The sequence below is a fragment of the Hesperophylax consimilis genome, chromosome 10, assembly GCF_061612785.1.
Source record: "Hesperophylax consimilis isolate HC1 chromosome 10, BYU_Hcon_1.0, whole genome shotgun sequence".
NCBI lineage: Eukaryota > Metazoa > Arthropoda > Insecta > Trichoptera > Limnephilidae > Hesperophylax > Hesperophylax consimilis.
The window spans coordinates 7,008,751-7,035,554 of NC_142845.1; the positions used below are offsets into that span (position 1 = coordinate 7,008,751).

The window sequence follows — 26,804 nt, forward strand, 5'->3', positions numbered from 1 at the left end:
GGTTCATAATGAAGGACTCATCTAGCAGAGAAATTGAACCCACGACGCCTGCGTGGTAATCCGACGCAGCCACTAACCCTTCGATATATGAGTGTGTACCTGAGATAGCTAACTAACAATCTGACGTGCACAGTGAAAGTATCTGCAATCTCTGTAACCTTTCCCTTGTATCCCTTTGGCTAAAACTTCCGGTGGTTTGATGTACCGCATAATTTATTGGCCGTATCCTCCCTTTCACGTATCTCATCCCATACGTATGCAGCACACACGTAATATTACATATTACGTACCCACTGCTGGCGCTACTAGCTACTCGCGATTGCTGCCAGTTCTTGCCACTTCCGGATAGGCGTGTGATGGGATATGTGTTTCGGATCCGTGTATGAGTATTCCTGCCGGGGTATTTAGGTATATACTGTGCTGATGATGCGACATGAATAACGCATACGACATGAGACAAACAAAATGTAAAGTGAGCATAGATGAAATAAAGCTGAAGATTAAATGTGTTTCATGTGTTTTACTTTCACAAAATGAATATATAGTATTCCTACCGGGGTAGTTAGGTATATACTATGCAGATGATGCGACATGAATAACGCATACGACTGGAGACAGACAAAATGTAATGTGAGCATCGATGAAATAAAGCTGAAGATTAGATGTGTACCAAGTAATTTCCTTTCACAAAATGTAAATATGTGTTATAGTTAAATATTACTCGATTACAAATTATATTAATGAATGTCGGAGATCGAAAAATGAACAACTACTTTTCCTTCAGTGCATACAATTATTTCGGTAATAATCGCTTTAATCTGTATATATTGCGCTGGTACCATTAAATAACTAGTCCACCATCTATAATATTATTACGCTAGCGTCTGGGCGATGTAGGCCCTCTGATTGGTCGAATTCAAATCGTGTGTTTCGGGTAAATTTCATACTGAAATAGGATCGCCACATGTAACACGAGGTTTCTTCAAAAATATCGTTTCTGCTCAGATAGTTTTTGGATAATATCGAAGAAAATAGGTTTTTAGAAAGTTCATAATTCATTGGATTAATTGCATTACAGTGAAAATTATCCACAATTACGTGATTATGTTTGACGTTTATAAAAAATCACGCGTTCCATCAATATGGCCGATTCGCACGACGGCTATAGATGGCCGACAGAGCGCACTTCTGGCTGTATAAAAACGAACCAAATGACTGGCGCGAATATTTAAATATGCAGCTCACAATACACATAGTTATGCAAAATTACTCGACCATTAACAAGCGTTTAATAAGAAGATTTCTTCTGGAAGCTTATCACTTTGTAATGGAATTTTTCATTATTATTTATAATTTTTTTTGCTTATTAATTGTATCTGATTTTATATCGACATGTTTTATAATTTCAAAAATTTCCTAATTATTTATTTGCGATGCTTTATATCCTGTGTGAAGTATTTTAAGACCTGATTTTTTTATCAAAAGTGTGATCATTGTTCAAAAGATGATATGCATACTCAGATTAACTATTTCCATTTAGAGCTCTGAGATGTTCTTTAGTTCTGACTTCAAAGTTTCTATTGATTATTTGTGAAAGAAAGTACGATCATCACAATTGAGTTTGTAAGCTCCTGATTTTTTTGTTTGACTATCGCTATCTTTATTAGTAAGAATATATTTCTTCATGTTGCCATGAGTGTAAAACGCCGGTTGAATAGTACCAGGAATGTTTTTATTTATAATTTTTATTGATAATATCGTTATCCACAAATAGAATACTACGCCATTGTTTATTTCTATCTTTAGAAAAAGGGTAAATATCCCGTTTGAAGGGATTATGTTTAATTTTTTTATTTAGTATTTCAACTATCAATTTATTAGAACATCGGTTATTAAATGCTATTTGTTTTATGAATATATTGTTTTATGGTTATATGCTATTTATTTTTTTCAGGTCTTAAAATACTTCACACAGGATATAAAGCATCGCAAATAACTAATTTAGAGATTTTAGAAATTAGAAAACATGTTACTATAAAAGCAGATATAATTAATAAGATTTTTTTTATAAACCCTATTTTAAATATTTTCCCACTTAACTGGTCTTTCCCGTCCAACGATATTTTATTTCCTAATTCTGATAAACCCCGCCCACTCTTACCCCTCCCACCTCCTTCCACTTCTTCTTTCCAACTGGAATCAACATTTAATTTTTGACTTCGGTGTATACTTACCCCTGATGAGGTGAACTTCGTTCATGAAACATGTAGTGGTTGTATATAATAAAATGATGTAAACAAAGTTATTTGTGTTTTAATAAAATAATTTTAATAAGATTACATTATTCTATATATTTCCGTTGTATATCAATGCACATATATAAAAAAAAGAAATACATTATAGTATAATAATCTATTATTTCAATTTTCTTTGTTATAACTTTCAACTTTAATAGATACAGTAACAGTTGATACCATCAGTTGGAGTAAAACAAACACCTTTTAATCAAACCGACTGCTAATCTCATCGCACAATTACGCTCCTTTTATTCATAAACACGGGTACAATTAATCAAAATGTAATAATCTATTATTTCAGTCAACTTTGTTATAAACATCTTTAATTGTTGTGACAAACTATATGATATTTATTTACCTTATGCCTACTTATTATTTACTTAAATTGAACATGCTATTATTCATTAACTCCTTCCTGTTTCGTGTTTTAGCAATATATACTCACCCTATCTCTGTAAATGACCTAATATCTACCTATTAAATGTAACTGTTGTTTGTATCACTTATACCAGGCGAAACTCAACTAAGTGCCGCCCGCAGGGCCTAGCAGCAAAGGGTTTTTAACTGTTAGTTTTAATTATTCAGGCAAAAAATGCAACTTTGTTAAAAAAAACCATTTTCTGAGAAAGGTTTCATTTCAAAATTTTGTGAAAAACTAATTTCTAAAAACCCACACAGTATTATTTTCAAGAAAGACTAAATCAAAATCAAATAAATTGGTAGATAATTGCATTGCGAAAAATACGGGTCTATTTCAGAGACGATATTTTGAGAATTGTTATAATTATTATATTAATTTGATCCTATGGAGGAGTACTCAAAGATGCCAACGAGTGTTTAATAAAGCGAACCGATGAGTGCGGAAATGTGAATAATAGGTTTTTATTTATTTAATTCGATGTGATGTTTTAGCAATCTATTTTATACGAAGCAATCGACGTATCATATATTTATATGATAATTTAATTGTTCACTAAAATAACTATTATTGTGAAAAACAAAATCATTTTATTTTGATGATCGAGTGAAGTTTATAGCTTAAGCTTAGGCAATTTCATCGAAACGACTTAGTTATTTACCGTAAAATGTTAATTTTATGCAATCATACAAATCATATAATCTATATTAGAGAATAAAAATGTTTTACATGACCAACTCTTTTAAGAAAAATCGCAGCCATACAAGTTGTTTTCTTTAAAATAATATATTCCAATTTTAATTAATTCAGCTTATTACCGAATTCTTCCATAGAGTGTTTACTTGCTGCTTCCCTAGTATGATGTATGGTGGAACGGTTTCCCATTTGGGGGGTGACTTTGTGGGGTTTAATCAATCTCCCGCGACATGCCACGCCTGGTCACCCCAACCCAAGCCAACCATCCAACCAACAACGGAAGTACCTACCCAACATCTCAGCATATTATGAGAATATCTGGAACCAGTGATGGCCCACGACTATTCGTGTGTTTAAAAATAATTTAATCGTTTATGGTTTCCTAACATTATCTTTCATTTAATCTACTTGAAACTGAACTCTCTAAAGGTCTTCAACTATGTTGGTTTAATTGATATGAATGAATGAATAATATATATTTTTTACATTTCTGCCTGTAGAAGCCGTCACGAAGAATGATTTGATTCGCATGAAGATTTATGAAATTGCTATTTTTAGTCAGTTAACTTTGCTTCTCTGTCCACAGGTATGGGTAAACTTAATTCATGGCTAAACTTAATGGCTACTTAAACTGCGGTTCTAGCCTTATGTCAAACCAATCTCCGCATTGAAATCTAGAGACCGGTATCGGCCTCCGTGGTCAAGGGGTAAGGCTTTAGACTAGCAAGCCGAAGGTCGTGGGTTCAAATCCCGGCGTGCCCAAGTAAATTTTATTTGATTTTTTTGTGTTATTTCTCAATTTATTCATTTATTAGTATTCTTTCGGCGCGTTCGAGAGTAGAAGATACTCTCAGTATCGACCCGTAAGACCTTCATTCAGAACTGAAACGTTGCTTGAAATGGCTTTGGACCTGTTTGGAGACCAGATCTGAATAACCAGGTACTTCCCCACCTTCCTCTTCCCCATATCTTTCCCATCCTCACTACCGTCAGCCTCACAACATACCCCAATTGGGGATACCATGGTCTCACTGGCTCCAGACGGTTGTGAACGTTGGGAATTTTATGCTGTCTTACATAAAAAAAACACTTAAAGATTGACGTAAGAACAATCCGAGATATACTTTTACAATACACGATAGCATCCAAATATGCACAGAAAATGTCAAACTTCATATTCACGTATTTTTTGAATAGCTACGAGAATATTAGCTGATATTTTGTTTCCTCCAGCCTGATCGTAAAGTTTAGTTGTCACATACGTATGTTTACACTGTATAATTGTTTCGAAATCCTTTCTTCGAAAAAAATGTTTAATTCTGTATAAAAATTTACTAGTACCGTATATAAATAAATAAACGCATTCTGATTATAGCTGGAACGAGAATTTTACCTGATTTGTGATGAAATTTCGAATATTTCAAAATCCCATTAAATTATTTGGGCGGTTTTGTGCCGATGGATTCATAAAATTGCTTTTATTTTACTATCCCGAATAAGGTGTTTTAATTTATCCTGTTGTTTCGAATGCAAATGCAGCATGTAAACTTCACTATATTTATTTTTTATTAAAACACAAATAACATTGTATACATCACTTTATTTCGATACAAAATCTCAACATGTTTCATGAACCAAGTTCACTTCATCAGGAGCACAAGTATACTAGTATACTGCTCCTGATGAAGTGAACTTGGTTCATGAAACATGTTGAGATTTTGTATCGAAATAAAGTGATGTATACAATGTTATTTGTGTTTTAATAAAAAATAAATAATGCCATCACAAAGTGAAAAGCAGTTAGAAGAAGTTTTCTTCGAAAAATTCACTATATTTGTCTCACTGTTTTGGATGATTGGATGGATGGAAATAAATAACAATAATGTGAAATAAAAACTTCATTATTCGTTATTCAGGTCCAAAATGATTTGAAAAATTGTTTTATTTGTAACAAAAAATATATAATTTTTACTAAAATAGTGGTGTAAAGAAAGATGCTTATTTTAATTTAATATACATACGCTGTATATAATTCGCTTATATAAAAAGTATATGTAAAATTTTAGTTTTTAATACACTTATTTCGACAGTATTAACATGTTTGATTTTATAGTTGATGTGAAGGAAATGACGGTCTCCGTGGTCGAGGGGTAAAACTCTCGACTAACAAACTGATGGTCGCGAATTCAAATCCCGGAGTGCGCGAGTAAATTTTATTTTTAATTAATTTTTGTTATTTCACAATTTGTTCACTAAAAATAATTTATAAAATATTTGCGATACGTTCCAGAGTAGAAAATACTCTCAGTATCGTCATGGTGTAAGACCACCATTCAGAAATAAAACTTTGCTTGAAATGGCTTTAGCCGTGTTTGGTGACTAGATTTGAAGAGCCAGGTACTCACCCACCTTCCTCTTTCCCATATAATTTTCCTCCCCACTTCGTTCAACCACACAACATACCTCGATTGAGGTCACTATAGTCTCCATGTATCCAGACGGTTGGTAGCAGTTGAAACTCTTGTGCGGTATTCATATTTAAAAAGGCACAATGTACGTAGTTAGTATTTTAAATAATGTTTTATGTAAGATTTACCACCATTATAAAACTATACTTGTGTGTATGGGGGGATGTGCTATTTTGTTCGTTTTCTTTATTTATATGTTAAAGTATGTATTTACTTAATTTTTTTATTGTGTTTTTTGTGAGGAAATTTTAAAATGTTAAATATTAATTTTGAATTTTGATAATTGTAACCCTTGTGCGGGATTCTTATAAAAAAATTATATATTTATTTTCTGCTTTACCTCTTAAAATCTTAAATCTCAAAAAACCTTTTATCAATCTCCCTTTAAAGTTCGTGAAACAAACTTTAAATGCACAATGTAGATTAAAACGACGTCGATATTTTCACCCAACTTAAAGTTTCACTAAGTGAAATCCATAGTTCGACAAGCTTTAATCAATCTCTGGCCACATGCTTCCTTCGCAACATATTTCATGATAGATGTATGCCCACTGCCTGCCGTTCACCGGATTACATCTTTCTACCGCTTTCCTCGAAGTTTCCCTCATTAATCTTGCCAGATTTACAAGAATGGATATATTGTAGTAATTAAATACAAGAATGGACATATTGAACTTATTTGATAAAAGATTGGATACATCGAATCCCAATGGTAATAACAGGTTTGGACACACAAGTTCATAGTACCTACTTGATTATCTATTATCTTATCTTGTAAGGAACATTTATTATCAAAAAATGATACCAGATAAATGACAGAATACTATAAAGATTTTTATCTGCGTTATTGTGCTCTTGAAAATAATATTAAAAGGACTTACGTGAAAGCTGTTCAGTCAATATAGACTGTTTTTCAAACGTATCCTATTTAAAACAAAATAGTAATCTCATAACATATTTCAGCTTTACTTAATTATAGGAAGTAGAAAAAATAATAACACATGAAGTGCGTTGTGGGTGTATTTCGTGATACAAATATTACCTTTGTCCAAAAGCAGTTTTAACATTAGGTACATACATAATTTGTGTTTTACATAACAGTGTTGTGAATGTATGTTTTTTTTGGTATTTTTTGATTAAATATTCTTGGCGTAGATATTTAGAATATTTGGATCTGCAAAAGACTTGAAGATTTCTTTTGTTATTTCTTTATGTTCCAATTTTGAAAATCATTATGTACAAACGATATTCGTATATTTTATTTTGTACCATGGAACGTTCAGATAAACAATTTAAAATTTTATCGCCTGTAATAAAACCGAGTTAATAAAAGCTGTAAAACCTTAATTAGCAAAACGACGTGCGTAGAGTTTTGAATTGCCGGTCTGAAAATGGGTTGGCTTTATATCGTAAAATGAAAGCAGCATATAATCGTAAAAATGATTAAAGTTTTCGTCATCGACGCCTCTATCCTAACCCCCGCAATATCATATTTCAGAGCGCCGCCCCAGCTGGGATGAGACTTTTCACCGGGCCGGTGGAGAAGGTACTTAAATGGCATAAGGCTCTGCAGGAAACGGGAGTCAACGCCTTATTCGAAGTGATTGGTAAGTTGATCCCACAGCCTTATCGATATCCGTATCCATAGCCCGTAGCCCATATCTACATCTCTGACGCGCTTTATAATATTTCACGTGCCAACGAAAATGTGATCTAAGAAATTTTAATATTTTTATAGGTCAAAAAAAAACAATATTTACGTAAATACTTTCGTTTGTTGCTAACTAACACTTGGTGGTTAACCATTATTACAAATACACAGTACGTTTTACATGGTTTAGATCCACATATGTAAAATGATTCTAAACCAAGTAAAATTACTTGTAAATTAATTTTATACCGTCTGCATTTTTTTTATTTATTTATTTTATTTATTTATTTAATACATGTTACATTGTTTTGAAATTTACATAAAGTAGATATGAGGCGGCTGCCTGTTTCATGGTGACCAATTGAGTGTAATTACTTTGTATGAAAATGAAATCTAGTGTAAACATATGAAATTAGTAACTATAGATGAAGCTAAAATTTTGGAAAAATTGTAATAAAAGTAGAAGATAGAAATTAGAAAAGAGAAAGAAGTAAATTAGCATTAGATTGTAAAAATGTACATAATTATATATATAATTTTTAATATGTGTGCATGCAAGCACACATGTTTATATAGCAGCAGACATACCTATATACATATAACAACACATGTATACATACACCCATATGACGCATCCTCACGCATATAAACAATATATACACCTCTATCTGAGTACTTGGAATAGGCTACTAACACTATAACAAACACACATCAAAAAATCCCCGAGCGCTTTCCTGAAACTGTCGTATTTGGCTATTGATTTTATTTCTAACGTTAAATTATTAAATAGTTTTGGAGCAAGAAAGTTAAATTGTCTTTGTGCCATTGAGGTTTTTATTGGGGGAATATTATAATTGGATTTGTTGGAATATCTTGTATTATGGGTCGATTCAAAAGTATTTTTTTCGTATGTTTGAATTTATAGTAGGAGGATATGTTTTTGACGTATAAGGATTTTATGTTGAGTACTTTGAAGTCGTTAAATAAGTCCTTCGTGGGGTGAATATAGTGTACTTTGTAAATAGTCCGCATTATCAATTTTTGAGCTTTAATTAATGGATCTAATATCGTGTTAGAGCATCCTCCCCAGACTACTATACCGTAAGATATAATTGATTGGCATAAAGAAAAGTATACCGTTTTTAGTGTATTTTTATTTAGAATATTTCGTAATGACCTGAAGATATATGCCAGTTTCCGTATACGGTTTGTAACATTTATTACGTGATCTTCCCATCGTAGTTTATTGTCAATTATTACACCCAAATATTTAATGGAATCTACTCGTTCTAGTGGATTGCACAGACAACTAGAGTTATCTCTACAAGAATGTATTTTTAGTGTACGATTGATTGAAGGCTGACTCGGAATATTAAGACTAAACGTTATATATTTCGTTTTAGTTATGTTTAGGGTGAGTATTTTAAAACTGATTTTTTTTTTCTTCTTTTTTTTTCATACACACTTAAATGGAAAATTATATATAATTGTTCATTTTAAAGATTTTTTTGTTGTTGTTATTTAAACATTAAAAAACTTCTCTTATATCTGTATTATGCTGTATATCTTGTGAAATATGTATTATGTAAAAGCCCATCAGGGTATTTCAATAAAATAAAAAAATATATTTGATTTGTTACATTCATACTTTTCTGAAGGTGGTGAAATAATTTTTTGTTAAATTTTTGTTTATTATTACCAAAATTGGTTAAAGTATAAAAAAATACAGTGTATAGTAGATATCTTGATATGTAATTGATATTATTCGCCCTTGAGGTGATTTTTTCACCTGGTGTTAATAATTTTGTGAGTTTCAAAAGGCAACTAATTTCATACCTATTTGCTAGATATTAAATTGTATTATTTATTAACTTTTTAAAAAGTTTTGTCTCTATACTTTTCAACGTTTAAATCACATACTCCTTGGTTTATTTATTTTTTACACGCATATTAGTGACTGTATGCATGTACGGAAATACTCGATATGTATATTATACTTTGATTTATTTACCATTACAAGTACTATTATTTAAATTCTCTTATAATTACAGAGTTGGTATGTTGCTAACAATATACATAATTTTATTTTTATATTTTTTAAAAACATATGTTTTATAATACATATCGGTAAGTTGTATAAATATTTATTTTTTATATACCTTACGATATCAGACTATTTACAATATCGGTTGTTATTATTTGGATTTGATATTAATCTTAGTAGTAGCATTTGATTTTTATTTTTTTGTATATAGTTATGCTATTACCCATGTGTTATGTTACACTTACATATATAAATTGTCAATTTCCCATGTAAAAGCCCGATAGGGCGTTAATGAATAATAAATTTAAAAAATTAAAATAAATCGTCGCTATACAAATAATTCAATCATTATTATTATTGAAACTGATACTTAAAACTTAATCTAGGTTCAAAAAGACGGATAATTGAACGTAAGAATTTTTTAATTTCATTAAAATATCAAGCAGACAAATAAATCTTATATTTTCGAGACACAAATATATTTCGTCAAACTACAAAGACAGATAATATGAAAGCATTTCTCGAAAATCTCCGAGAGCCTTGAAAATATAGTTTATCTTGTACCGGCAGAATATTCGTGGAAGTGTGAATTCAGAGGCAGGCGAGTTGTTGAGTTGAGTAGCGGAGAGCGGGGTAAGTCGGAAAGTGCGGCACGTAACTACTGAACGCCATCACAACTCGATTACCGCACAATTTGTACAACTTACATTATTAAATGATATTCAAATAATACGAATTTGTGACACGGGCGCCGCGGTCTTCGGGGATGCTGTACTGGATGAAGACGGGTCCGTGGCACGTGCTTCAATGTTCCCACAACTTTATAGAGACTCGCCACCGAAAACAATCTGGCACATTTATTTAGAACTTTAGAACTATTGTGATTTCATTTTTTAATCAAACAACATCCACTGTCAGATAAAGAGTAAGGTGTGAAGTTTTTTTAGAAATCCTAACATATCGACATATTATTAGTTATGTTGTCTTTAGTACATAGGTAACAAAATAATGTTTTGTATATATATTTAAAAAAAATTGTAGGTTTTTATTTGTTTTTAAATTTTTTGAACTGGTTGGATAGAGGAAATTATCGATTTTAATTTTCAATAAATGATTCAATAAAACGCAATAATCAGAAGCGTGTAGTTTATGTAGACTCCAGTAATATTATAACACTTAAAAGCAAAAAAAATAGCGATTGTAGGTTTTTTCTTTCTTCCTGTTTGGCTTTCTTCCTTCAAGGACGTGTAGTTCTAAGCCATTATTTCAAAAGCTCGGTTACTTGACAGGATATTTCGTAAATCAAATCTTGCTTGTTGTTGTTGTTGTTTGCCGTACTTAAAAAAAGAAAGTGTCACATTGTGGCAAGCCGATATTTTATACTAAGGATCACTTATAGTAACCATTGTACACTTATCTCTTATATCTATATTTTAGATGTACAATGAAGGAGTTTTAAAAATAGTTTTCTTACAATATTTGTTTTCATTTCAGCTAAATGTGTGAGCATCCGCTCCGGCCCCGGCTGCGCCAAATATCTCCTTCTGCGGGACGCATCCGGACCCGTGCTCCAAGCCACCTACTATGAAATTGACTTTCTGCTGCCAGAAGTCAGGCCAGGATCTGTTTTAAGGTATGCACCCTAATTACAGGCGAAACAAACACTAAACTATTGAAACGCAGAACAAGATACAATCATTATCAACATTTTGTTGAGAGGCTGCCTTTATGAAACGAAATGAGCTATGTATGAATGCTTCAAATGACTGGGTTCCAATCGCCAGTTTTTTTTTTCTAATTCCCCCCGCCCCCCAGTATTACGCATCTCAATTTTCTTTAATCATTTGTGCCATATTCAGGGGCGTTTTGCACTTGAGTTAACATTGAACGAAACAAAACTATATCGCACGCCACATATTTATGTTTAACTTTACAGGGTTATAAACCAACAATTTATACAACTGTAACTTACACTTCGAATAAATTTATAGCTCTAATTGTGATAACACGATATTGATAAAATCTTAGTTAAATGCATAATTACGTCGTGTCATTTTAAATGCTATTGTTAATTAAACTATGAACTTGTTTCAAAACGAGAGGTTCGTCCACCTGGATACAAAGCATACTTTGTACACTGATATAAATACTTTAAAGTATACTTTGTATCCAGATAAAGAAACCATTCATTTTGAAACATGTTAATATTTTTTATTAAAAATGTACGTACAAAAAATTGGTTATTTTCATTGAATAAATTAAGTATTGAAGGTACATTAATTAAACTCATGCTCCCTCGCAGTATCCTGGTAAATTTGTTTAAAAAAAAAATCACAATCAGAGTGCGCAAAAAAATCCATACTTGTAGTAAAAAATCACCTTTTTATTTTTCGGAAAGTTATCTAAACACATAATTAATTTTTTCTGCTAATAATATAGGCGGAATGTTAAAATAAATACCACCACCATGTGCCTACGTCGCGTCGTCACCCTATTTTTTCGACTATATTCTTGTGAAGGTGTATCTAGGTAACCTCATTAAAAGCAAGGTTCTGTTAAGTTAAACTTTTTACGCCTAAAAACTTTGACCTCATCAAGTTTCGAGTATAAATATTATGTTTTGTCGAAAAAACTTCCATGACATTATTATTATTTGTTGTAAAGGTTTGGCGAGCGTCGTTTTGAAAGTTTTAACGACAACACAAAGTTCAAATGTGGAAATAAAGAACTACGGACCACTATCCCATTACTATGGTGGCCTAGTTGCTTTTTATAAAATTTTTCATAAGGCCAAAAACTTTTTGTTGTAAATCTCAAACAGTGTTATGAGATGTTGATTATAGAATATACGGATAATGGTTTATTGTTCGCTAGATGAATTTGATTTTGTATTGAAAACTTTCGAAGTTTAAGGATACCTCACAACAACTTTCTAACGAAAACTTTTCTTGAAAGGAGTCAACAAAATTAGGATCAAATGGTCTTATGAATTTTGGTTATTTGGAAAAAGTTAAAATAAAAATAGTGAATAATATTCTTTTGATTGCCTGGAATTAAAAGGTAAAATGATTTTTCAATGAAAATAAAAATAATAATTAGGTATTGTCATTGACTAAAATAAACTTTGATCGTTTTTGACAAAGTCGTAATAAAAAAACAATTTCTCAGGGCATTCTATGCAATCTATCTTTTGACTTTAGTATTAATACTGTATGAAACCATCCGATATTTTATGATATGATCCGTTCTTTTTATGGAATTTGATTTGAATTAACTAAACATATAAAAAAAACTAAATTATCAAATAAACTAGATGTCCAGTGGCGGATCGTGACTTTTTAGTGCCAAGTTTGAAAAATTACACATTATTGATGTTTTTAGTCCAAACCGTTTTTTTTTTCTAAAATTCGATTTTTGATATGAAGATTTTCAGAACATATACCCGTCACTCCTAGACACACTGATTCTGACATCCCTAGATTCCTACACAACCTTCATACCCTTTACCTTCTCAGAAATTCCTCTCTTTACTTTTCTTAAAAAAAGACCTCCCAAAATATGACATAGGCCTTGAGGGAAATTATTTTCTTCAGGACCTCCTATGTGGGGTTAATGTAAAAAAAGAAAAAAAGGGAACCTATTTAATGGACTGCCCGTTTCTGCATAGACACAAGAGCTTTTTAAAGTAATTTGGGGTTCCAAACCAGATATGAATGTCAAATTCAATAGTGGGGCGCAATCTTACACGATATCTGCAGTTCTGAGATTGCTTCTCGGTGAACAGAATAAGAAGTGTTAATTCATATCCAATTCAGTGGCGCAGTAAGTTATTTTTCCTAAATTTCAAATTCGTTCATATATGGCTTATTTTCCCAAGCGATTAAAAATGTTGTAGCATTTCGACAAAGGAAATCATTTGCTTGAGGATTATTTGGTTGGTTAGTTTCAACGGGGAACAATGTTCCCTATGTTTGACCAGCGCCCTTAGAACCGGAGAATGCCGCCCGCTGCATCATGATTAGACAATGCGACGCTGGTTCACATTATTATATTGCCAGCTCACTGGACCTTCCATCAACATGCTGAATTTTGGGATCAAATCATGGATAGCACAAATTCACGAATCTACTCTGTACGGGGGTGGTTAAAATGAACCTTCCGTAAACAATTCAAATATCTTATAATGTTTCTATCTACGTAAAAAAATGTACTTATCATATAATCGGCTAAAAGAAATGATATTAAGTATGTGACTATAAAAAGTTTATTTTTGCATGTTGGGCAATGTTGATGTTTTTATATTTATTTTCTATCAGTATTATTATATTTACTAAAGATATTATGTTACTTACTCTGATTAGTTAATAATAAAGCTTTCTTGTGTAATTGAAAAAGCCCACATGCAAGAAAAATCAAGATTAAAACTCTAAGAAACTTAAACAAAAAAAAAATACACACTTCAAAGGCAGAATTTCAATCATTTTCTGGTTAAAAAAATATCTATTTATACGTAGGTACTTCATCGCTTTTCTGAATTCTTGACAGAATCAGTTATAATTTTGAAAATGACACTTATATTTAAAACATATTCGAGTTCGTTGAACCAGATTACATCACCGACAGACTCACAACCGAAATAAATATGTTTGATTTTAACACCTTTTATCCCATTTGAGTTTCAATGCCTCGAACCCGTACTTTAGCACCCCTAATTTGATAACTTTGAGCTGGAAAGAGATAATAGTGGGAAAGGGAAGAACGGGAAAAAGAATAGCCATGTAAGCATTTGAAATAGCTAAAGCCATTTTAAGTCTTTTTTTTATTCTAAAAGGTGTCCTACACCATGACGTAATGTAGTCTGCTTCGAAATTAAGGGTTAATATTGAATATCCACATAGCAGTTTTGTGAACAGTTGAAGACTTCGCGTCCGTATAATAATGTTTCCTTTTTCTTTTATTTAACAAATCAAAACCAAAATTTCCTCTCAAATCATTAGATTTGTAAGAAGGTACGTAAATACCTACCTACTTAATTACACGCCGTGTATTTTATGTAATATTTAAAAAAAATCAAATGAGGAATTACATAATTTTTCCAAAGAAACGTCACTATTTCAATGACAATTCTTTTGTATTTCTTCAGATAAGTAGGTACCATAATATTGAAAGAGTGTGAAAAGAAATTCCAAATAAACACGAAGATTTCACTTATCAAAAAATAATCTTTACTGAAGCATTAAAATGGCTACCATCTTGAAATGGAAACGGAACGTAGGAACAAATTTACAGATCGACGAACTTCAAAACGTCCGAGTCAAAACAGGACTACATGGATAATGCTCCAGGCCACTGATAATTACCTTTTTATGGTAATTTTTCTCTGAGATTGAAAAAAAATTCTATCGGAAAATGATAATTATTTAAGTACGTAAGTCCATATTTTCATGAAAAAACTCCTGTATTATTTGCGAAAATTCAAGAAATATGCTTTGTTATTCTCTGCTTTACTTTGGACGAAATGCTGCCCTAGATTCCAAGAATATGTGCAAAAATTTGCCTTTTAGATAAAATATATTTTTTTGCTTATAGTATTTTATAAAAAAAACTTTTTTTTTTAAGAGAAGAGCAAAAAAAGTGACCACCCGCCATTTGTGTAAAACCTGTGACTTCTGGGCCCAGAGCCAAAACTCTTACCGCACTGGCAGACAGTTACTTGGATTTCAATGTAGAAACGTTTAGCGGCAAAACGTTTATTGTCATTAGCCATTTTAATTTTTTATTTAAAACTTTTAAATTGATCACACCTACGTCTAAAATGACAAACGCCACCAAGCGGAGTGCTCATCGATGTAAATAAATAATATTAATATATGCTGGCAAAATAATGATGTCACTCGCAGATCGCAGCCTGTCGTAGTCCTGGACCGGCTCGTTGTAGGCAGATACCAGGCATATGGCGCTATCAGCTATCAGCTTCATCCATCGACTATCGGCGATCCCGTCTATCCGTTGTGTGAACAGCGAATACTGTACAGTTTACATATACAGCTGTCTTTATCGTCGCTGAACGTGCTGCCCTGATACTGAATGAGATAGCATATGTGAAAAATGACATTGACATTGAAAAAAAAAAAACACCAAATCCAGATTTCTTTTTGAAAATAGCACTTCAAGTTAATTATGTAGAAGAATTCTGAAGAAAATAGTAAAACACGCAATCACTACCGCAATACAACCGCTATTCAATTTACATTATATTCCATGCGAGAATCATTATTTTTATTTACAAACTAAGTTACTTTTTATAAAGTTCTGCTAGTTTGCTTATCTTGGAAACAAAACTAAGAACATTTATCTTAGGCTGTATTTATTTATTTATTAACGGACGATAACAATACATTACATATAACACAAAAGGGAAAATATACAAAAAAAGATACACAAAATACAGCTATGATAAAAATAGAACATAAAAACAATAACGATAATGTCAATCCATGACAGGAACAAGGTTTTGAGGGGGTTCACAACTTCTGCCACATCAATACAAAATATTATTCGCATAATGAATCAGTAATGACTGACAAAGATCATTGAGACTTGCAACAATTTATAAGTTTACATGTCATGAAGTGATTCAGATAAAACTAATTAAAAAATGTTGAAGTTGACTGTTTGGTATTTACCGCCAAACGGAATTAAGACAGAAAGTGGACAAAATGTGATATAGATTTCCGAAATTTTATTTGTCTTCGCATCAAGCAAAGTCTTCCTGATATTATGTGGAGGAATAGTTTTTTGCAGTTAGGTTATATTACTATATGGAGCATTATTATTGTTGTTGTAATATCGTAAAAATACTAAACGTGATATCTGTCACTGGACCAACAATGACAACCACGTATCAAAGCCGTCTGACCAGAAGATGGGTTCTTCTTTTTTCGTCAGTTGTTGTATTTGTGAATCCAATTTGTTGAAATATATATTATGCATTTCGGAGCATAACTAGTTAGGTGATGGACTACCATTCCTTTACATTGATTGAAAATAATTAACTTGTTTTTAGAACAGATAACCACTATTTTCATTAAAAAATATATATTAATATTTCAACATACATTATATACGTCCGGTGCACTCCTCACTCCTTACCTGTTCGGAGACGGTAGCAATAATCTTTTGTGACTTATAATAAATCTTCATAGTCTGCATTCAATAAAATAAAATTAAAGATTTTGAATTATTTACATACAATCAAATAAAAAATTACATAAAGGCTTCAAAATTACATAAAATCTACTTACATAAAATTATGATCTTTATAAATATTTAAAAAAAACATCATTGAAAAAATGAAAACAATGAAAAAATTATGAAATGTTAGCAGAAAAAATAATGTTAAAATTTTATTACAATTTGAGATAAAGGAAAGTTTACAAGTGGTATCAGTCCCTTTTTCAAAATTTCATTAGACGACGTTCGACGTTCGATTAGTGACGTTCCTCTTATTTTGATGATAAAGTATGCAAATTTTCATCAATCTCAGAATAATACTAAGTCCACGCGGACCACCCGCCAAAGACATTATTCTTTTTATTACTAGATTGATGGATAGAAGATAAAAATAACTAAACAAGAAATGATTTTTGTTATGATTACTAGAAACAAACACAATGAAAGGTGTACCAGTGAATAAAGTACCAGTTTTGATTGAGATGTTCATAATGAAGAAGGTGGAAAGGAAAAGGGAAGAGACGGGAATGCAGACTGACAGGGCTTCCCATATGATTTATCGTGAACATGTGAAGTAGGTATTATATCACAGATCATAGCAATACGTAGTGATCAAGTATTTCGTAACGATTGCATTCTGAAAGCATTTATTGGCTGATTCATAATTATATTACCTTCTATTATAACGTTTAACAAATCAAATAAATGTTAAATTCGTAGTGTTTTGTCACAAAACCGATCTCCGCCGCTCAGTAGCTCCGCGATAGTAGAAAATAGATAGTAGTCCAAATAGCAAATGGCAGTCAGCGGATTTGCATTAGGATAATGCGGCCATGTTAACATGTTGTTGAATGAACCCGCCACCCGCCTGATGAGCCTGTAAATATGTGCGGCCGATGCGATGCGATGGTATCGCGGCACCTAATGATAATGACGCGATAAAACGATGTGCGACGGATTACGACCGTGTTGGAAACATTTCATAATATTTGCACGACTATTCCGAATTGGTTGTAGATACAACTTAAGCAATCTGCCAAATTTTATAATAGTCAATACACCCGGTAAATTTTCTAACTATAACGATTTGGAAAGGGAGAATATTATTTCCTTTCAGTAATGTTCAGTGTTGGATTGGTATTTTGTTTTTCAGTTAAGATTGTAACCACCAGACTAGTCGCGTGACTTGTTGTAGGGATCGGTACATGTATACACAGTTAACTCGACCATTTGGTATTTCCGGTTCCGGCTTAAGATTTTTTTTATTTTTTTATTTATTTATTTAAGGAAAAAACACAGATACAGACAGTAATTAAAAGATAATTTTGTAAAACAATAACTTGAGAATTCACCTGCATCCTAACTATTTCTCACTGGTAGATAACAATTTTAAATATTTTTTACATTTAAATAAGGTAAAATTATTTTGTATATAGATAATGCTCAGTATCAAATAAAAGTGTACAAATATTTTTTATACAAGTTTAGAGATAAATCATAAAAAAGTACTTAAAGAGTATAGTGAATGAAGTAAGTACACATTTTCTTCTTTTTTATAGTAAAACAGACTTCAATTTCCTACCAAAAGTACTATATGTATCAAAAAATATGTCGGAATCCTTCAGGTTTTGGTTTTTATTATACAATTCGCACATTCTTCTGATTGGTGACACCAGCATTTGTGCGCGTCCGGCTAATATGGAATAAGTCGTTAAGCCTCGTCGATCTGAGTGGTATTTTAAAGTTTATTAGATTGAGTAAGCCAGGACAGTCGATAAAGTTGTTACAGATTTTGTACAAGGTCATTAGGTCAAGGTAAGTTCGCCGGTGAGTAAGAGTGGAGACGTTATATTTCGAGAGCATATTTGTGTATCCCCGTTTAGGTGCGCTCATTCTGTGGTTGAGGTAACGCAGAAAAGATTGTTGGATACTACATTTTTATTCCACTGGAGTTCGCATGATCGTGATTTCTACCATGAGCTGTAAAATCGGAATAATCAATAATATAATATTATCGTACCTAACGACTGTAGAATGTTTGAAAAATAATTGTCATTAAGATGGTAACATTTTTTTGGGGAAAGTCATATAAAACTTTATTTGAAATGCAATTTTCGCAAAGTTAAATTTGTTTTATATTTAAGTACCTAGGTTAGTACCTTCTTACAAGTCCAATGATTTAATAGGAAATAATGGTTTTGATTTATTAAATACTAGCTGACGTATACCCGGCGTTGCTCGTGTTCTTTTTACCATTCACTTAATAATCACGTAATATCATTATATCCACATTTTTGCTTTTTAAAAACTACATTTATTTATTTGTATTTTTATTTATTATGTGCATCTATATAAAAAAGGTTTAAATATATTGTTTTGGCTTTGCCTGTCTCACTAGGAAATCCTGTGCCGAGACAGACATTTTATAATATTAAAATAAAGTACATTTTTCAATAAAGCAAAAATATTTGACAAAAAATTTTAGGTTGGTAGGTAGTGGTAACGAGGATTATATTTGGGCGAGGTGACTAATTATTGCACGACCTTTTTCGATGATCCATTGTTTGATCAGGATTTTGTATTTGTTAGTATTATTCGATTTTCTTGTTTTTTCAGGTAGGTTATTGTATATTTTAGACGCAATGTATTTGAAATTTCTTTGACCAAATGTTGTGTTTGTTTTAGGTGTTTGTATGAGTTTTTCGGTTTTGTGCCTCGTGTTTACAATACTTTGGGTATTTTCATAAAATGTATGTGTTTTATTTTTAAACAGATGAGTTAAGATAGTTTTTGTGTAAATTTGTCGAATATATAATATATGGAATTTGTAGAATATATCTGCAGTACTTGTTTCTAAGGGAACTTTAAGAATAACTTTCATAATTATTTTTTGTGCTTTCGATCATGAATCTATTGCTGATAGTGTTGCACCTCCCCATGCGATTATTCGATACTCAATGATAGATTGACAAAGAGAGTAATAAACAATTTTCATAGATTTGGAGTCTAGTATGTTTCTAATGTTTTTGAATAAATAAATATGTTTTCTAAGTTTATTCGTGATAAGTAGGCAATGTGCATTCCACTTAAGATTGTAATGGACCTGTTTGGGGTAAAGGAACGTAAAGAATTTTTTTTTTCATAAATTAAAATACGTTCAGAGAATAGGGAGAAACGAACAGACTATGGACATCTCTGGGACATACTAGAAGCTTTATTATAGAAACCTACGTCGGTAATAGGTGTTAACCACGTAATAATTGAAAAGAGGCGTGATGGAGCTCAACGAATCAGATCATTCCCAAAATCAATTAAATAAATTTTCGCCAATCACGGAGACTAAGGGCGGTCTAAAGACACGAAACACTCTAGGTTGATTTACTGTTGAGCTAACCTTGGGATCCGGTCTCACGATGCGTGTAAGGGCACTTGGAGAACGACGATAAATTTGCATTCTAAGGTAGAAACGAAGCGATACCCAACCATCGATAACGAAACAGGGGGGTGACGGTTTGGCGAAAGAAGATGGTTTTTTAGAATGTTTTGGTCCAGAAGACATATTACGAGGTGATCCTCATAGAGAGAATTGTTTACGATCGCTGAGGTTCTGAGTGCTATTTCAAGTGTTGACAATGGACACGAATTTTAACTTAAGATGGGATGTTTGGCCGAAATTGCCTAATTATATTAACACGGGGGAGATGCAAGTTGGGTAATTAAGAAAAGACATAAAAGTTAATGGGTCACGAAGTCTTTGATTAACGATCAAAATTTTACGACCTTTTTTTGCGCGTAAACAAAGTTACGAGGATAATATATTGAAATTCCTGGATGAAGCGAGAAAAGAGTATATGGATTGGGCTAAAACTAGACGCAAAAAAACTGTAAAAACAGGGATGTACTGGGCGTAGATCACCGAAAAGGAAGGACCAGGAATCGAAAAGAAACCCGAAAGGTAGTTTAGCTCATGATGGAAGAGGTGTCACCGACTCGGGTAGTGGACAGCGATGGGTTACGAAAAATTACCAGAAGATATGCGGCGGATATCACGAAAAGAGTCAAAACAGGTAGGCGAAATTACAAAAAACGTGTCGAATCAAATTTTGGAACGAATGCCTACGTATGTCATCACCGAGAGGAAGGTATATGTGTCCTGGGATCACCCACGGATCGTGTAGACACCAATCAAATGCTAGAAGGCAGCACACAAGGAAGGATACTGGATTGCGCAAGCGCTGGACATAATAGGTGAAAAGCTTCCGTTAGTTGGGATAATTTATCGATTATATTATCGGTATCAATAGCGAATTTCTCGGAAAGATTTCGAAAACAACGATATAGAAATGAGCTACACCTAGTCTATAGGCCGGAAATCAACCAATATTACGGACACAACACGCGTACGAGAAAAAATAATCAAATAATTTTGCGCAATAATCTACATCGCCGAAAATCATTTACGGGAGGGCGCCCGGAAGTCAGGTCACCGAGTACACGCCTGTACCCGTCTCGGCAGGGGGGTAGGTGTCTACCTCAACTCGGCAGGCGGGGGCCAAAAATCCTGAAACGGGGTTATGCAATTCTAAACTTAACGGGAAGTGAAACCTTGAATTCATAAAGGCGAAAGTCGCACAAATTTTAAGTCGATTTATTCGAAAAAACATTATTAAATAGCGTTGTTTGGAGGGAATCAGGGCTTTTTCGTTTTAACTTGGTTGGAGTCGGGCTTCGATAACTTAACGTCGCGACAGTTTGGTGTGCTATCTTTAAACTAAACTGATAGAGTTTTAAATATAGTGAAGTTGTGGTTTTAATATTAATTGAAATAATTGAAGTGTTTTAAAATTTAATTAGATTCAACCAAAAAAAAAGGGTAAACTCATAATTAGACGATACTAAATTCACGGGTTGGAGTCTCTTGGTTCAGACTAATATAAAACGATGAAACTCGACTGCGGTAATGTTTAATAATAACGCGTGTGCCATTAGAGGAGAAAAAAATAGAGAACCATAATAATTATCAAATGACCAGACGAAAACGGCTAAGTCAAAGTTCTAAATTTATTGTGAAATTGAAGAGACAGCGTACATTGATCAAAAAGAAATAATAATAAAAATCGTGTAGAAACGCGGCGAATGAATTTACTCGGAGAATAGAATTTAATAAGAGCTAAATACATCATTCGTAAATCACATGTGGACCTTCTGGTCAAAATTAATAATAATTAATTTCCAATATATAAAACGTAGGGTAAATTGCTCATTTGAATTGGGGGTATAGACAGTGTTTTCCTTGCGAACACGGGAAGGTTTTAACGGTCTACACGATATAAGAATTGAGTGAAAAAAATCGAGGTGAACGTGGCAGATAATATATGAAAGGTTCTAGGGAGGGGAAGGGGGTTTTGGGTAGATCTCGGCAAATGCTTACTTAGATGCTCTAAAATAGTCGTTAGGGGGAGATATCTAGATTAGGTACAGTGGAGGCCAACAGATACCGATGCATGTCAACTATCAATTTACGGTTAGGGAGGAAGAGACCATTCTATTGAAAGAAATGATCCGCTTAAACATTCCGAATTCTAGTATCAGGTAATTTATGTGCTATCTACGGAGCGGCGTATGAAAGTAGAAATTTTAGCTAGAAAAATTAGATACAATATGGTTATAGTTTCTACCGGCGAGTAGACGGGTGACATAGAGAACCGATTTCGAATTTAATACGAACCCTTAACGGCTTAGGGGCTTCTACATCCTACCTACAGCCCCTGGACGTGGATTAATGTACATGTCGTCGATATCCCGACTGGACTGGTAATATAACGATTTTGGGTGAGTGATCTTGCATGAATATATATTTCCAGAACGTTAAAATTGCGACGAAGATGGGGCTGCAACTGATAAAATAGTATCACATTTAGAACTGTTTGCTTGCTTCTAACAGCTGTGTTTAGCACGAGGCCAATGACCTACTTATTTGTAAGCAGTTAGTGGCGACACACGACCAAAAGGAAGAAAGGGGACCCCATAAATCACTCGACGTCCGTGCCTGACGACAAAAGTCGTACACTCTACCGAGTTGGCGGCCGCGCAGAGGCACCTCAAATCAACATGGAAGCGACTAGCTGCAACCAACTCGTGCTCAAAACAAATAAAAAAATTAAAATTAATAATATTTGTATAACCTTATGTGTTCACTAACAAATTCCTAAATACCTTTGGCCTCGGCTTAGAACTCACCGTTGGAGTATGTTGTCCGTAAGCTGTCTTGGGAAAGCACACAACTTCCTCGGCTCAGAAGATTTTCTACTTTCCTCATCACGCGATTTCGGGGCGTCAACGTTGTATGGAGAATCACGAAGAGTTCGGGAGGTCATCCCTTTTCGCGGGACCGGGTCGGATGAGAGGACACGAGAGGCAGTATGAAAATTAATGTCAAGTTGGAATGTTTGGGCCTTGGTTCGCTGCGAAGGCGTTTAATTGAACGGGCTCCAAGTCTTTCAAAATCGCGTGGAGGGGACGTCGGCGTGATGAACGAGGGTTCAAAATCGGAGGACGAACACATACTAAAGCGGGGTTTACCCGGAGGTTGATGCAACTCGACTGGAAAACCCTCGAGATCCTTTGCAGCAACCTTCGTGAGGTGGATAGTAGGCCTGGCGGCTAGTGGACGTTGAAAGCCTCACCAGAACAAACCTATTTGAAACATGCACGCGTTTAGCATCATGACAAGAGACGCAATGAAAAATTCCCCTTTTACAGTCAGTAAAGTAGTCCGTTGGAGGAAGCGGGGCGGGGTGATTTGGGATATTCCAACAGGTGCATTATCTCTCCCTCTGACGTGAGCGGTCCGGAGGTGTCAAGGCGACTATAAGAAGAAGTTAGACCAGACCTCGGGGAAAGCCAGACACGTATTGGTTCTTGGGGTTTTGCATTTGGAAGAATAGCGACCATTTCATTTGGGGCAGTGAGGTGCCGACCCAGTTTGCAAAAAAAAACCTTTTCTCGTCATTCAATCCGTTCCCATCTCCTTTTCTCTCGTTTCCACTTCCATCCGCAACACCCAAAGTTTACTAACCACAGCTAAACCCATTTATCTAGTTTCAGTACATCGTTACAGAGGTCGACGAGAGAGTCCCGGTACTTATGCGGAAACAACACACTATTCAACGAAGGGTTTAATAGCCCGTACACAAGAGGGGGGGGGGAGGGGTACGGTTCTATGTCACAATCTAGAATTTATAAACACGGGGACGTTAGAAATGGCGGGGATACAAGGCAATTGTAAAGATATGATATAAGCTGTTAGGTCGATTAGTAATAGGGTCCAGTATTCGAAAGTTAGGTGAGACACGTACTCGTTCCTTGTAGAACTCGCTGAGGGTCGATGGACGTTTTCCCCACGCTTTGGCTAAAAAGAACCGGGAGTTACCACAGAAAGGAGACATTAAATACCTACCACCCCATAGCGGGGGGGCTTCGAATTAACAAATCACACAACGTGAAGTTAAGGGATTTATTGTAGATCAACCCCAAAGCGTAGGCCTTATTTTACTGTGTGCGATACCACAGGGGCGGGGAATATTCAGAGTTAGCTAGGCCCAGCACGATATCGTTTTGCAAAAGCGAAACTGAACGCTGGAGAGAAGGAGGTATAAAAACCTCATTCAAGCGAGTTAGGACAATTAGGAGGTCGAGTCAACACAAGATATTGATCAAATGTAAGACCAAGGTATTTGATATGGTCCGTTCGATCTAGGCAAGGACATTGACAGAATGTATCGTCAGTACAAGAACATTTAGGTTGGCCAACGATATTCATATTAAAAGTAATGTATTTTGTTTTGGAAGTATTTAGTGCAAGAGAGTTATGTCTAGCCATTTTGTAACAGAGTTAATTGAATTCTCAGCCATTTTGTTTGCGTTTAAACAAGTGTCTGATTTAATGTATAGCACAGTATCGACAGCAAAACTTAAAAATTTTCCATCTATCATTAGGTTATATAGATCGTTTATGTAGATGAGAAACAAAATAGGGCCTAAGACGCTTCCTTGGGGAACCCCGTAGGTTATAGGGAGGGGTTGGCTGAATTTGTTTTCGATTTTGACACTTTGGGTTCGATAAGTTAAGTAACTACATTAAATCTACTATAATTTTGACTACATATCTCATTTCAGTGCAGAAATAAGATTAACGTCTGTCTCAGGCATACTTCATGACCTCACGCCTTCTAAAAAGTTACTTATGAAGAAAGCCAAGGAACTTAAAACTGAAAAAAATTATAAATGCCCATGGACAAAAAACTGTTATATATTCATGAGAAAAAATGACGGTTCTCCTGTTATTCGAATTTCCTCTGAGGCAGATATAAACAAAATAGTATGACTCCTTTCAAATACTCCAAAATCATTTCACTTACACATTTTTTAGTAATATTTTTTTTCTTTTCATTTCTTTTCGCATTTAGTATTTTTAAGTAGCAATCACAATTAAAAACTATTTTTTGATTTTATAACTTCCGGTAAACAAATTACTTTTAATCAAGTTATCGCAAATCATACGTCTCGTAAAATGTGAAATTTACATCGCACACTTTTTGTCTACATAAATCGAACTCGCATTAATTTTTTAAACTTTTTTATTATTTTGATTTTATTTTACAATTTAAACCTGCTAAACTGCTTTTCCAGTTTATTAGCAGACTACTTTACTATATTGTTATGAAAATTGAATTTTCGTAATATCTTATTCATGTTTTACAATGTGATTTCTTTACGATTTTTCCACTGTACCCTAAAAACTTTTAAAAACAAATTAATCTTACAATGTACCTTTATCACAACGATTATTTTTTATAGTTCGTCTATTCTTTTGATTCATTCTTTACCAATGTCTTTAAATATCGACTTTCTTCCTAACCTGTACCCATAAAAAAGATTGTAAATGTAACTTAATTGGTTTATCTTATATTCAACTGAAATGTAAAATCAATTCATATCTACAACTGTCTGTTTCCTGAATAAACAAAAAAAAAACAAATTTCCTCTACCATTCGCTACTGTATACCACACTATTACAATATAAAATCTACGTTATTCGACTAGTTTCATTCCCGTGCAGTTGTAATGCGTAAAGTCTTTCTCGGGCGTCCCCGAATTCTTCTACAATTTAAATTACTCTCTAAATACTCCTGGCACTAATAAAAACAATATTTTAAATTTTCAATGAAATCGATGGTGACCGGATAAATCATCACAATGATAATTCATCACATCTTTAAAAAAATATATAAACTCATGGGAAGTGATGAAACAAAAACTTTATTAACTGGGTTAAGTAGGTTAGGTTAGGTAAGGTTAAAAAAAAAAATTTTCATCGTTTCTAATGACTTTACATCAGTTTTTAATAGTGTGTTGAATTGTCACTGTGTTGAGTTTTAAAGATAGTGACTAGTGATGGGAAAATCAGAATCATACTTATTTGATGAGAGGGCTGTTGTTCACAGAAATACTAGTAAAAAAAGATGTAAGTAACAGACTTATTGTAGAAGATGAAAACACTTAGGACGGGTTGTTTCGGAGAATTTGAACAATTCATAAAATTTCAAAGTCCATTTTCAAGTTCTGTGAAATATTTTTTCAAGTTCTGTTTTTATTTCAGTTTTGTCAAGCAACTAGCCTATAATGATATAATAACAGAATTTGAATAGGACTTTCACAGAACCCGGAAATGAACGTTGAAATTTGATGAATTGTTCAAATTCTCCGAAACAACCCGTCCTAAGCGAGGAGCAAGTTAATTTTTTTTGTTTGTTTGTATGGAACAGATAATTATGAAAAAACAGTAAAACTTTAATGACCTTTTTTGACTGGATATTTGAAAAATGACTAACAGTTATTAATATTTTAGAAGTTATTATAGTTTGAAATGTAGATAACAAAATGTTACTAGTACATTATGGCGTAGCGATAAATTCCTTGTGACTGTAATTTTTTA

The 26,804-nt window shown here is 33.3% G+C and overlaps 1 protein-coding gene across 1 annotated transcript in view; it reads left to right on the forward strand.

Annotated features, from left to right (window-relative positions):
- LOC149420238 (uncharacterized) overlaps nucleotides 1-26,804 on the forward strand; it is an 89,743-nt gene that overhangs the window by 61,918 nt on the left and 1,021 nt on the right. The window contains exons 6-7 of the mRNA XM_089636323.1: nucleotides 7,378-7,486; nucleotides 11,069-11,207. Of these exons, the coding sequence (XP_089492449.1) occupies nucleotides 7,378-7,486; nucleotides 11,069-11,207 (248 nt within the window). The remainder of the gene's footprint in view (nucleotides 1-7,377; nucleotides 7,487-11,068; nucleotides 11,208-26,804) is intronic.